The sequence below is a fragment of the Centroberyx affinis genome, unplaced genomic scaffold (assembly GCF_046629955.1).
Source record: "Centroberyx affinis isolate AG114_WGS23_722 - 3 ecotype Tasmania unplaced genomic scaffold, CSIRO-AGI_Caff_v1 ptg001506l_1, whole genome shotgun sequence".
In the NCBI taxonomy this organism is placed as follows: Eukaryota; Metazoa; Chordata; class Actinopteri; order Beryciformes; family Berycidae; genus Centroberyx; species Centroberyx affinis.
This window is the reverse complement of record NW_027279970.1, coordinates 217,725-232,972: the sequence shown is the minus strand read 5'-3', so window position 1 is coordinate 232,972 and position 15,248 is coordinate 217,725. Positions and strand designations below refer to the sequence as shown.

At 39.6% G+C, this 15,248-nt stretch overlaps 1 protein-coding gene across 1 annotated transcript in view; it reads right to left on the bottom strand.

Annotated features, from left to right (window-relative positions):
* ttll11 (tubulin tyrosine ligase-like family, member 11) overlaps window positions 1–15,248 on the bottom strand; it is a 34,363-nt gene that overhangs the window by 17,048 nt on the left and 2,067 nt on the right. Inside the window, exons 2-7 of the mRNA XM_071527231.1 lie at window positions 11,005–11,104; window positions 10,332–10,465; window positions 2,029–2,319; window positions 1,150–1,434; window positions 359–454; window positions 137–249 (exon numbers count right to left, since the gene is read on the bottom strand). Coding sequence (XP_071383332.1) covers window positions 137–249; window positions 359–454; window positions 1,150–1,434; window positions 2,029–2,319; window positions 10,332–10,465; window positions 11,005–11,104 — 1,019 coding nt within the window. The remainder of the gene's footprint in view (window positions 1–136; window positions 250–358; window positions 455–1,149; window positions 1,435–2,028; window positions 2,320–10,331; window positions 10,466–11,004; window positions 11,105–15,248) is intronic.

The window sequence follows — 15,248 nt, the reverse complement described above, 5'->3', positions numbered from 1 at the left end:
CTAAAACCAGTCCAGCAGACAAAGAGAGGCGAGAGTAAGAGAGCGATCAACAGAGGGATGTAGCTCTGACATCCCAGCATAAGCAACTAATGTGTCTGTGTGTTTTTTACGTGGGTGTGTTTGTGTGTGGACTTACAGTGATGGTTTCTTGTGACCAGGATCCATAAGGCGTAGAGTGTCCCTGATCACGCCCACTTTGACCTCTTCATCCACCGGACTGGGAACATACTCAAAAACTCCTGGTGCCACCTGGAACCAACGTGCAAACACACACACCAATTACTATGGCACTGACAGTGATGATAATGGCAACAATAATAATGATGACGATAATGTTGTTGTTGACAGTCGCTCTTACCTCCTGTTCATGCTCTATCCTCATACTGGGGTTGGAGTTCACCTCTAGTAATACTGGTTTAAGGTTCTTCATAAGCAGGATGTCAAAGCCCAAGATCTAACACACACACACACACACACACACACACAGCATGGATACGTGTACGATAAAATCTCAGTTTAGACCAGAGGTGTGACCAAGTCAATTTTGCTCGAGTCCCAAGTCAGTCCCAAGTCTAAATGTAGATTACAAAGACAAGTCCAAGTCAAGTCCATGTCATTAATGTCAAGTCTCAAGTCTAAATGTAGAACAGCAAGTCAAGTCAGAACAAATCAAGAGTCCAGTATCAATTTAATATCTTAAAGAAAACTAAATATCGAGGACTTTTCAATGCAATATTGTTTTAGTAGGATAAAAACTTGGTAAGAGCATCATGAGTTTGATTTCTATAATCAGTTTCAACTTCAATAAATTCAATCATTCCATACAAATTCAGAAAAAAGAATTTAAATTCAGTCGTCTGCTGGAACGAATCTCATCACTTTCAGTCTTATTCAGTCATTTACACAAAGATCTTTTGTCAAGACTTTAGAAACCTTTTCAAATCATCATCATCATCATGTGCAATCATCAAGTCAAAGTCAAGTCTCAAGTAATTCAAATCGTGACTCGAGTCTGACTCCAGTCCAAGTCATGTGACTCGAGTCCCCACCTCTGGTTTAGATCTTTCCTTTCTGCCAACATCAAATTTGACACTGTCTCCTCCAAAGCAGTCTAATACTGACACAACAACACATTCACACTCCACCTACCTGGAAGCAGGTGGGTCCCGGTTTGCCAGGCGGTATATCAGCCTGGTAAAAGACCTTGAGCTCAGGCACCACGGCGATGACAGTCTTGATAACAAGAGAGATGATGTCTGACCACACCTTCTTGATGTCCACACCTTTGGCAGCGAGGCGGTAGAGCACACTGGAGAGGGTGCGCTTGCTGCCCGTGCTCAGGCTGTCTGAGTGAACAAAGTTGCCACTATGGACGTTGAGGGAGTAGTTGGTCAGGTGCATGAAGACGTGGCTCAGATTCTTCTGGCTAGGCTCCTGCACAGATAGAATAAAACCCGATTTTAATTATCGAGGCCATGGAATTATTTCTCATTGGTACAGTGTCTGTAGGTTTCAGCAAGTTACATTTAAGGCTTTTGGAATTTTTTTTTACTGAAAAAAAAAAAAAAGACTGGAGACATTAATTCCAAACTGAGATATTCACCATTTGAACTACTTGCTACTTGACATAAAAGTGAAGCACATTATGGGTTACAGTTAAAAAAATCTATCATCTTAAGTAGGGGTGCACTGCCTGAGGAAAAGCAGTCAAAAGTATGCCATAAAAAGTTATTGCAGGATCAACCCCAGAAAATATGATTGGTGCATCCCTAAGCTTAAGACTTTTGCTCACAAAATGTTTCTGTTTTTGAGGATAGAATCGTCTGTGTTTTTAAAATATCATGATAAAACTTCAGCAACAGTTTTCCAAAATGGGTAGTGCATGAAGACCTTTCAAGACCTTGAATTTAGATAACTCAATTTGATACATTTTAAGGCTTTTTAAGGATCTGTAAACAGTGTGATAGGTGAAATGTTAAGAACTTTAAAGTGAGTCTGTGTTCGCATCATGAGCACTGTCATGGCTACCTGGTAGGGCTCAGTGCAAAAACGTGTCAGGCCTTCCTTGGCAATGTAGATCTCCAAAGGCTCCAGGGACTTCACCAGCACGTAGAGGCGGATATCAAACTTGAGTTTGTCAATGAGCAACGGCTTATGGATGTACTCCTGGACTACGGCCTGCTTGGCCTGTGAACTCGCCATGAGCTTTAGGTCACTAGGATCGCGGATGAGGTAGATGCCGTCCCCCTGAGAGCCGCCGTCTGGCTTGACGATGAAGGTGGGATTCACCGTAGCATCGTTCTCCTTCACCATGCGAATCTGGAGCAGAAAAGAGAGGGACAAGGTTAACAGAAAAAAAATGGTTAGAAAACTATTATTGGTAACACTTGCGTTGCAGGGGTTACATATAGTAAAACTCTGTTTAAAACCAGCATCATTGAGTTTCAGTGGTGAAAGCTCACATCCCAAGACAGGACTTTCCTGTCTTTACAGTGCTAATATGGACCCTCGCACAAGTACAGTACAATTTGTGGATTGTTGGTGCGTTGTGAAAGACAATGAAAACAGATGAATCCAGCACCAAATCATTTACCATCATGAAATAAAAATACTAACAGGACAAAATATAACTACAGTACAATGCAGTTAATGGAATGTTGATGTTAATGTATAGAACAGGTTTACAAGTTTCATGTAATGTCACCTTTAGTCTTCTGAATGTACAGATACTAGTCAATGACTTTTTAGAATCTGTTTATCAACACTGTAGTTACTTCAGTTCAACTCCCGATTTGTGGAAAGAAACCATACCTAGAAATAACAAATGTCCAACTGATAAACTGGGAAAACTGGGAACACTTAAATACTTGCATTTCCCCTACTGGTGAACACTAGTGCATATTGTGGTCGATGCAAACACTTGAATGATCATCTCTGAGATGAAGGTAAATTGGTCCACACTATACCAATTATCCAAACACAAAAATTGTGACTGAACACTGCCTCACATACATGTGATACCTTAATATTGTGCAAGACTGCGTATTAACATTTTAAAGACAGAATAATATAAATTATGCATAGTTGGTACATTACGTTTTACCACTTAAACACAAAATCACACTGGTTAGGCAGCCTAGATGCATCTGTACTTAATAATTACAAACCAATTTCCAACCTACCTTTCATTGGTAAAATTATTGTAAAAGTTGTGTATCAGCAACTTAATAACTTCCTAACCGCAAATGGCCGCCTTGACAAATTCCAATTTGGATTTCGCCCCCATCACAGTACTGAGACTGCCCTTATTAAGGTCCTGAATGATATCCACTTAAACACTGACTCCAATAAAACCTCAGTTCTTGTAGTACTAGACCTCAGTGCAGCTTTTGATACTTTAGACCATGCAATACTGTTAGATAGGCCGGAAAATTGGATTGGACTCTCTGGCACTGTCCTTGAATGGTTCAGGTCCTATTTACAGGACAGGAATTACTTTGTTTCCATTGGCAACTTCCAATCAGAGCGAACTGACATGACATCTGGGGTGCCGCAAGGTTCAATCCTTGGCCCACTCTTGTTTAGCCTATACATGCTCCCACTAGGCCAAATTATACAAAATAACAATATTGCCCACCATAACTATGTGGATGACACCCAAATCTATATAGCACTCTCACCGGGTGATTATGGACCCATAGACTCACTATGTCTTTGCATAGAACAAATCAATAACTGGATGTCTCACAACTTCCTTCAGCTCAACAGGGACAAAACGGAGGTAATTGTCTTCGGTCCTTGGGAAGAAAGGCAGCAGCTCAGTGCCTATCTTGACTCCCTGTCCATACAGCCTAAAAGCCAGGCCAGAAATCTGGGTGTAATGCTGGATTCAGATCAAAATTTTAACAGCCACATCAAATCGATTACCAAGTCAGCATATTCTCATCTTAAAAACATAACTAGAATCAGAATCTTTATGTCAAATCAAGACTTGGAAAAGCTTATCCATGCTTTTATAACTAGTAGATTAGACTATTGCAACAGCATCTTCTCTGGTCTGCCAAAAAATACTATTAAGCGGCTACAACTTGTTCAAAATGCTGCCGCTAGAGTTCTGACCAGAACAAAAAAATCTGAACACATTACCCCAATTCTCAGGTCCTTGCACTGGCTCCCAATTAAGCAAAGAATTGACTTTAAAATATTACTGCTTGCCTCCAAATCACTAAATGGCCTAGGACCAGGATATATTTCCGACCTGCTTGCACCCCATGAGCCCTCCAGAACACTTAGGTCAGCTGGGTCTGGACTATTAACCATTCCAAGAGTCAGAACAAAACATGGTGAGGCAGCATTCGCTTACTATGCCGCATACAACTGGAACAGACTTCCAAATGTTTTTAGACATGCTCCAACTGTAACCACTTTTAAAACTAGGCTTAAAACTTTTATGTTCTCCATCACCTATAATTAAACTCTTAGCACTTTAACTCCAAATATATGTAAATATGTGCGCACGGTTTATGTATGTATTTACTTGTATCGACAGAACTTAGATTTTTATATTGTAACACTCTTACTGATTTTATAATGTTGCCCTTACTCTAACTTTCAGTGTTCAGAAACTCTTTTCCTGTTTTTTTTTATTTTCTTACTTTTACTTATTTACTTTTATCTTATCCATCTCTGTTTTTATTTATTTCTTTTAATCATGTAAAGCACTTTGAGTTGCCCTGTGTACGAATTGTGCTATATAAATAAACTTGACTTGACTTGGTTTCAAAGACTGATCTGATGATAAAGCCATGAATAATTTTAGGCAACCAGCTGGCTACTGCCCAACATCACAACTTAAACATACCAGGATAACTCAGCAAAAACATGTTACGACATGATGTTATGACGAAAACCCTGGTTTCACCTTTTCTGTTGGCAAGTAAAGTAACAAGTTACCTTAGCACTCAATGAGACAACAAAATTTCACTAAAGCTATCTTTTATAATTGGATGTGATGCTTGATTAATATAACAATGACTAAATTATTTTCATCTGATTACAAGGAGCTCATTCATCATGAAATTCATTTTCTACAGTGACTAATGCATTTATACGATTCCACTTCAATCAGAGAATGAAATGAGATCTTTATGCTGTTGAGCAACTCATCGCTCCTTCAGATTGAGACATGAAGAACTGCATGATAACAGGTTGTTTTGGCTTGGAGTTGCATTCTTCTGAACCGGATTATGGACAAGCCTCCTACAGTCACTCAGTGGTACCGGGAAATATTAAGACTTCTATCTATGCAGCAAATGTTTTTTTACTTGAATATGGAACCCTTTGATAAACTCCACACCACACAACCTGGTCACCCTCTTACATCATGGCAAAGATGTTTTAGATCAGAATGCCTCTGGGCAACCACAAAAGACTCATCGACTTCAAAATGGTATTGATGTGTACTGAAACGTTGTGTATGTGGGAAGATGTGCAAGTCATGAGAAATGACCACAGGGGGTAGAAAGATTTTTTTTTTTTTTCCCTTTTAGATTAGCTTTGGGATACAAGGATTAGCATGTATTGACTACTACAGCCTTCATTACATATGCATAAAAATGTAAAGAGAAAATGTATTGGCATTTTTGCTTTATGATAGTTAACAGCAGAAAGATCCCACACAGATATTGCAGGATATTGCAGATACATGGTATACACATCTGCCAAAAGGCTTAAGAGGAATTATATCAAGGGATTTAACCATGATGCAATTCACAGGAACCATCAAGGGTTCAATTGCCTTCAATTACACTGCATAAATGTAAACCAGGCAGAAGTACTCAAAGCATTTGCTAATCTGTATTCTGCACAAACCTAGTTTCATAATAACCTGCATACCTTCACTTGGGCTACACTTTGAGCTAAGAGCTGTCACAGCATCTACCTTTCAATACTTCCATTGCCTTGAATGTGACTTTAACTGCATATCAGTAAGTGTCAGTGTGACTTTAGTGCCCCCTTCAGCAATGTCGAAGAATCACCACAATCCAACAGCATATAAATGCAAGCTCAGTGCCAAGCCTTACATCTCAGTTTCAGTTAGATTGATAAAGTTAGATTTATTGCTTATTGCTTGCCTATTTAAACCCACTGTGACATACAGAACATGAGCAGTGAAAGCCTCAGATTAGTTAGGAGTCTACAGACTAGGAAGCAGGCTTGTCTGCTGTACACTAAACTGGAATTACAGTAGTGATACTCTGGTGCCCCCCTCTGTCTGGATATAATTTATACTTCCTATTTCCCTTACAGCAGACCTACTGAGCAGCGGCCCATGCAACTGCACCACCAATTAAGTTGCCTTATTACATTGTTAATCAAGATTAAAAAACTAAAATGCTCCAGTTGCTAGGTCAGTGCCTAATACAGATAACAACAAAAGGTCCATTTTAAACTGTTTACTCCTTGTCCTGTTAACTTTAAAAAAAAAAAAATTAAAAAAAATGGCTAAACGTAACACACAAATGTGGATAAACGCTTACAGTGTCAGCTGGCACTGCTTAACCCATGGGTGAGTCTAGCAGGCTTATCCTATGAAGAAAAGATTGAACAAGCGTGACACACAAGAGCACGGGGTTATTTGTGGACACTGACAGACAGTTTCAAAGTTGTGACAACCACGAACACCTCCGATGCTCACCCACTCCTGTCCTCTGGCTCAGAACATCAGGCTACTGTTGTGCATTAATTAGCCTTTCGTGCCAGTAATGACGGCCAAGAAAAGAGATGGAGAGAGAAAGAGAGGGAAGAGGAAGGAAGTGGGATGAGGAGAAGGGGGGACAGCTGCTCCTCCCTGGTGTGGTGACTGCAGCGAGCAAACGTGTCACAGACAATTAGCAAGTTTGTCATTCACTATTAACAGCTGCTCTGTTTGACCCTTAAACTACTTAGCTTGCACTCAAAACTGCAGCTCCTCTGTGTGGCACTTACAACGTCGGCCTCCTGAGCACCACCGCAAGATACAGAAAACATCTTTGTACTGTGGTACTAAAGCAGAATACTAATAGGGAATATACAACATGCGCAGAGGTCAAAGCAGACTCTAGCCTTACTTAAATTTCTCTAAAATACACAATGTGATGTAGGACACAAATTCTTCCAAAGAGAGGAGGCTAATATAATAATTTCAGATATGTTACAAACTGTACAATGTCCAATATAAACACAGAAGGCATGATTCCCACCTCAGGATAACACTGGCATTATATTACACAAATTAAAATGTTGTCTTTATGTACATGCAACGCTAATGTATTCTAATAGTCAAGTTTATTTTTATAGCCTTTAATCACTGTTACAGTCTCAAGGGGCTTTACAACGCCCACAATATGAAAACAGTAAATGAATATAGCCGCAAGCAACGATGTCAGGGTTCATGTCATAACAGCTAACATTGGGAGAATAGATGTTTTACAATAATGTCGCCTTATCCAGCTAAGAATAAATTACACGGTTGGAAAATGACATCTACACATTTACAACCATATTATCATTTTTCTACATTAACTTAAAAGCAATTAAATTAAGTGAGCTAATAAGTGAACTCACCACTTATGTTGCACAAACAGGAGAAAAACAGACAAGACTAATTTGCATATCATGCACATTCCACATTTCCAAATAGGACCACCATCCATGACAGTTAGCAAACTTTATCATAAAATGCAACATGGTAAGCAGTTAAGCGATGCTCAGCAAGTGGTCAGTAAGGTAGTAAGGTTGCCATTTTAAGCTACTGATGTCACTGTATGGTGTCAACTTGCAAAGATAACAAAGAGTTGTAAAACTTGCTGAATGTAACGTATCTTTGCAAAGATGAAGGTAAAACAATAACAAGATAGTATGCCTGAGGAACATACGCTTAGATTATACTGCCACAGGAAAAACAATGGCAATTCACAAAAACAGTGAAATATATTTTTATCTTCTCATAGGCAGAGACACCGAACACACAATTTTTCTGTCCCATACGCATCTCCCAGTGTTCACCTATGAAACCATGTAAACAATGGCTCTCATTTGGCTTGTCTTTTCAAAATGGCGTCCTCCATTGTGTTCCTCTGTACTATTTCCGGTTTTCACAGCAATTATTCTTTGTTAGAATCTAAACAGAACGGACTGTAGGCTAAGAAAATTAATTAAATTCTTGTATTTTCTATTAACATTGCTGTGAAAGGTGTCAACTTTCCTGCATCTGCCTCAACATTCAAAACGCCATCATTTGGCCCAGTTTTGATGGATTTGCATGACATTTGCATGCATATTAAAGATTCAGTTTCTGAAGAGTTCAACAAGTTTCATAGTGATAGTTTGAACCTACCTTGAGTTATAACCCACTATACATTTATCATATCATAGGCCACACACCCACTTAGACTAGTAATCATAATCCCCTTTGTGTACCAAATTTGGTCTGGATAGGTCAAAAATTTAAAAGACTTGGGGAGAAACTGCTTATTTTTTTTAAATGCAAATTAGCAAAAAAAATCCATCATGGCAGACTCTCAACTGAGGACAAGGAAAAACTCCCACGAAAACCTCATTAGGGAAAAAAAAAAAATTTGGAAGACACCTTGGGTAGGGCTACTCAGAGAGGGATGCAATGAGTGCTGAGAGTGAGCAAACAAAGATGACATAGAAACAGTAAATTAAACAGAGTTAAAAATAGTTGCTATCTGGCCTTAAGAGTCCATTCTGCGCCTTTACTGAGGGAGAGAGGAGCCAACTAGGGCTTATGTTTAACAACAGAGGCAGGACTCCAGCTCAGGCTTAAATCACACACTTCTGTTTAAGGAGAAAGTGCACAGCTCAAAACACTGTGTGAAAAGATTTACAATCACACTCGCTATGTGAAAAAAGCACTAGTATTCAGGCTGATGTCAGACTGGGGTTATGGATCTAATGTTTGACCCTAAATACTGCTGAACCTAACAGTTCAGTACATTTATTGTGAGAACCTGGTAGTAGTCTTAAACATAGATGTCCCAATCTGTAGAGCTCTGTATGTCTTTAAAGAGGCTTAGATTGTTACGAATATTGGGTTAAGACTGAGAATGAGGTGCTGAAGACATTCAAGGTGACCAGGGGTACAATGACATGCTGTTTTCATTTAGGTGGTCGCAAAACACACTGAAATAGGCAAAACCTGCCTGGTGGTGATGACCTATCAATAGAGACTAGTACAAATAGGTTTTGGGACCAAATTAGGGCTGTAGCGATCATGAAATTTTGGAATGATTAGGCTATTGTCTCAAATAGTTGTGATTACCAATGTATTTTTGCCCCAAAGGAGAGTTAGTAATGAACTGAGCATATGAAATAAACAGGTCACAGTATCAAAAATAAACGTGCTTATCAGTCAAGTTGTATGTGGGTTTGCAAAAAGATCCATGTTGCTCACTGTGCTACATTGCATTTACAACGTCGGACCAAGGGAAAAGGGCATCAATCAACTTGAAAGGGTTTGCACGTACACTAGAAAGGCCAGACTTTTGCATCCCCTTTGCCAGCAAAGCAAAGACGCCAGTAGAGAGCACAGTGTTACAGCTCATGTCTGCTTCCACAGCAATCTAATAACCTAATGTACAAAGGAAATAAAATGTCATGTACTAAAGCTTTATTTATGGAACAAAAACAACACAACCAAATCAGTGTCTGTGTTTTTGTTCCTAAAATAGGACATTTTCAGCAGGGGGAAAATGTAGGCGTAGCCATTACTTGATTATATAACATATTACAAGCACTTTGCCAAAAATAAGTAAGCAAAAAGCCCTAAAAAACATTAGGCAGTTAAAGATGAACAGCAACGAAGTGTAAGGTATTTAAAATACATGACAGATTTCTTCAAAATTTTCTGCGCAGTAGCTGTCGATATCCATGTTTGTACCGCCATATATTTCACAGAAATAAAGAAGCACAATGAATGCATTCAGATCATCCACAGACATATCCCACAATTCATGTGAGCCTCATCACACTTTTGTTCTAAATGTGAGCAATCACATGTGTGAAATTAGTTTTGCATAGAGTTTAGATGGTGCTCACCATCTAACTTCTCCAGACCTCTCCCTGCACAGAGATTTAGGCTATTTTACAACCATCTTCTGAATATGAATCCAGGTAATGACCTATGACCAAGTGAGGAGGAAAAATTCTTAGGGGAAAAACAAAACAATGACCCTGGTCATAACAAAATAATTGCTGTTGGTTCCTATAATTGTGATCACTCATGCATTTATTGCAGCAGCCCTAGACCAAATGAGCGTCCTGTGTACCTGTGCAGAGAATTGCTGGTACTCCTCAGGCAGGATCCAGGAGCGGGGATAGAAGTCATACTCCTCTGGGAACAGCTCCTGCATGGTCCGAACCGCCCGGCTCAAGTTGATCTTCCTCAGCATTTCAATCATACCTGCAATGTACAAAGCACTGTTACAGACATGCAGGGAATGGCAGAAATTGGCATCTGTGAATTAGAACTGAATGTACTTGAATGTAGCCTTCAGAAGAAATTATATTATTTTGGGAATGGAGCTAGTTTTAGTGTAATGAAAGACATTCTATACCTGTTTCTCCCAATACTAACAACTAATTGCCATGCCTGAAAGATAGACAAGGCTTAGTAAAGAGAAAGAACTTTAAATGACACAGGTATGATGGGAGATAGCGTGTAAGCCACAGGCTCCAGTGGTGTAGATGTGCGTGTCCATCTCCTGCCACTACAGTAATCTCTAAAGTCTCTAAAGCTACGGTTATTACCATGTCATGAAAAGGTTAGCTTTGGAAAAACTGGGCTTAGCAAGGCTAAAACCAAATCCATTCTGTTGCCTATAGATTACGGACTATACATGAAGCCTCATGGCCCAACTCAAACCATCGCCCCACTTCCAGTTCAGCAAGCACGGATGAATCAGCAGAGGGTTACAGGAGAGGAGATAGGCGTGTGAATACCTGGGAACTTGTTGACCTGCCCTGAGACGATATTCTCAGTGTCATGGAAGGACACACCATGCCAGTAGATGTCACAGGCTGCCCGTCGCCCCAGAGGAAACTGCAGAGAGGCAGAGGGGGTGAAAGGAGAAAAAAGATGCTTGAAGGAGTTGTCATGAGTGGAACAGTAACAGAATAGTCTGAAGATGAACTGCAGGCAAAGAAACTTTTTTTCTCAATGAACAACCGACCTCATTGCCAATGTGATCGCACAGTTAATAAAATGTATTCTGGTTCAGGCTCAGATCTTGCAGTGATGCACTGATACTGGTTTCAGGTAGGCCAATAAGGCTGATAATGAAGCACATGTACTCATTCAATTCCACTATAAGAATGAAGGGGTGAGGACATTCAATCAGATAAATCAGAAAATATTCAGAGTTATTTTGAAATGAAAGAGTCTGTGTAGATTCTATTTTTCACTATTTTCCAAAGCATGAATTGTGTCATTCAAAAGCAGCTCTGTACTCAGCAGCCCCAGACCCAGTAAATACTCAAAATTAATTACTAATCCTTGGCCGAAACAGCAGAAACATACTATCCATGCATCTGTACATGAAAAAGAAGGCTTAATTTGTTAGTGTGACTCAGATCATAGATGGGGGTATTTGTCCTTCCAATGAACCTGGAGGGTAGGGTTAATCCTGCCTAAGGATGGTAGGTAGGTAGTGTGTGTTCTGCTGTAATGAGCCAGGAAAGAGAAGAGGAAGTGATACTATAAAAGGATTAGGGAGCTAGGAAGCCCCTGCAGGAGACCTGGCACAAGGCACACTTTTTGTTCTCTATCCATCTACTCCACATAGGCCAAATACATGCACACACACACACACACACACACACATACACACACACATACACACACACTTTTTTAAGCCAGAAAGAACTGTTCTTCTAGGTTTTGTCAGATATCATGTGCAAATGTGTTGTTACAATATGCAACAGCATGCAGTTGAAAAACATTAGGATATGCCAGCCATGTTGTGATACCCTGTTGTGATACCCTGCTGTCACAGGGCTAAAAATAATTCAGCATTCATAATAATGATTAGACTATCAAGCTAGCACTGACCATAGCACATTTAGGATCAAATTAGATTAAGTCCAATGTGGCCTCTGAACTGCTGTTGAGGCAGAAAGCCAACAGTGTCAGCTGTCCCTCTGGCTTCAACAGAACTCTATTAAAGTATCCAATAATCCTCTTCATCTGAATCATGATTTAACACTTGATGTCAAATCTGGTTTAAATGATCCTTCTTACATTGTGCAACAATAAGTCTTTTGTCTGTAGTGATTTTATATCTTCCAATAATCTTCCTAATTTCCTTATGTTGAAAGAGTCATGGCTGTATTCCAATGAATTTACTCACGTTCTATGTGTATTGGTGTATCAATCTCCAAAACAAAATAACTTAATCCGCTTTCTTGCATCGCTTCACATGACGATGTGGCCAGTTTATGAAAATAACAGCAGACCCCACCCTGCAGTTGGTCTTGCATTTGCAGTTACAGTATGTGCCTGAACCAAGGGCATTGCGGGTGAATGAAGGGTGGAAGACGAGCATCTCATTCATGGGTAAGTGTGTGAGCGTGTGTAACCCTGGGAAACCCTGCTTGACAGCCAAGACCTGCTATAAATACAATCACAGAGATTCTGATGTATAACTGGCTAATCTGATCAGGGAAGTAGGTCAAATTAATTTGGGTAGTATCTAGGAAACAGAGCCAAAAATAGCCCTCTCATATGCGTGTGCAGAGCTGGGCGTTGGACTAGGCTCTCCCATTGGAGTGCACTTACATATACAGACTTGTGGGCCAAGTGTGAATAATAAACCTCTCTCAACATAGCCCCACCCTTGGTCAATTTATCTAATTTTAGTTAGCAAATAGCGGTCACATGTAGACCTTTTCCAGATCCAGCTCTTGTTGCATGGCCAAAGGGTAAGAGACCAGCATTATACTGTTTCTGTTATTCAGTCCAGTGAAATAAACTTCTTGAAATTCACTTGTCTGAAATTGTGCCAGGCCTATCTGTCATTCCTGGCACAGCAATTATAGTTCTGCAGACATTCAGGCCCTTATTTTCCGAAGCTGTCACATTGAAGCCTCTAGGTGGTAGGCCATTTTAAACTTGAGCATAAATCCATAAAGGTAAGATTAATCTGTAGTATTCAAGACCATGATTAAAAAGACACTTATTAGTCTCTCTTTCTATAGTTGTGACTCAGACCCTCGATGTTGCCATTCCCTCTGCCAAAAAGAGGACTAAAAGTTTATTGGATTAAAGGAGCTTACGACTAATCATTTCCCACTGTTGAAGAGAATGCCACATGCTGAAAGTCAGTTGACAGAGTTGCCTCTCAAGTCATAAAACACTGTGCCATCAAATCTGCTGCTAAGCACACTCCTGATGGTTATGTATGGAGATCTAGCCAAGACTTAATTTTCCATGAGACATAATTTCTATGCAAATGGCCCTCGGAGCCAAGTGTACAGCACATCAGTCACTTAAGGTGAGAACATGCCTCATAAATGAGACCATCATGTGCTAGATCAAGTCTTACCTGCATGTTCTAAAAGAATCAAAAAGAAAGCCTGTATAGTGTAGTGAGGAATATGATATTACAGTTTTTAAAAAAAATCCTGTATAGTTTCTCTTGTAAGCAAGTTGAAAGGATATTCATCAACAAGTTCAACAACAGATCAGATAAGAATTTTTTAATGAATCCTACATTAAACTTGCTGCTCTGCTCACAATTTACAGCAAATAAGGCCTACACCTTAATTGCTAGGGTTATAATTATTAGCCAATGTGCTTTTCATAAATTACAAATAAATAACGCAGGGCTACTGGGGTTTCAACCCCTTGGAGACGCTGAAAGGTATAAATGACACAGGATCTGTAGTGCCCTTGACTTTGTTGGAGGTAGCCTATAGCATGAGGACAAAGACAGGTAATGTATAGGGCTTCTGTCCACCAGTTTTGACACCAGATCTGCTGGAATTGGAAGGGTTTGAGTATCAGTATGTGGTCGCCGGTGATAGAAAACTGTCTTTACTTCACCTGTCCCATCACTTTACCCTTCTTTACTTCTCATGTATAATGGAGACTCTGTTGATAATGGCCGATAGCAGGTATTAATTGCACCACATTCAAACTGCTTTGGGACTGACCAGATGGTGAGTAGGGAGGACCGGATCAATTAGCCTGCTCATAAAAGTTTTACAGCTACTGCTTTCCATTTAGAACAACTTTCAGCCACAAGCAAGTGTAACTTTATACATTAGACGCCTGTGAAGTGACAGTTTCAAGCGGAGGCAGGGTTAAAAGTGGCCGTGCCATCTAATTAACAATGTGCTGGGTAATGCCAATCAACACCCTCTCCTATGCTATCCAATCGTTCATGAAGATCCTAGAAATAAATTATAAATAAGAATGGTCAACAAATCAGCATCATATTGAAAATGTGTAGTACTAGTAAATGTAGGAGAAAAAACAAAACAGAAGAAAGTCTTCAAGGTCCTATGGTTGCAAAGTCAGACAATAGCAGTATTTCAATGACCATTATTTATAGAGATTCACTGTAGTGAAACAAGGTGGCCCCATTTACACTGACCCCATATAGCCTACACCTGACATTAAAATACCAATGCAGTTAGAATATGTATCATGATTCCATTTAAATAGGGCTCCAGCAAACTATTTTAGAAAGGTCTCAAGCTTTCAACAGTTGTTATTTGTTAAACAGTTTTTTAACAACAGTTATTAGTTGTTAAAAAATGTATTCAAACAGCACTTTTGGAGATGTTTGAATGGATATTTCAGAATATCAGCTTCTAATAGTTTTTTCGTGTAGCCTATACGCTCATGTTTCCACTTGGTATTACAATCCACATGGAAGCATGGAATGAAAGAAAGAAGAAGAACGAAGATGTAACAAGATCCTCTTTAGATACTGGATAGGGCACCAAACCTACCTGTACACAGGTGGTCTAGGAAGATCACTTCCCTAACATTCTTGTTGTATTTGCCCATGTGTTTGAATACCTAAGGCCTGGTGCCCAAACTAGACACAAACTAGACATCCCTCACCTGTTCTGGGATTCTACCTCAAATCCAAATGGAGTGTGAATGTGGCTTTGTTTTCGCACTAGAAATGCACTGACACACATAGATCTCATGGTACACAATGGATATTCTGATAAAA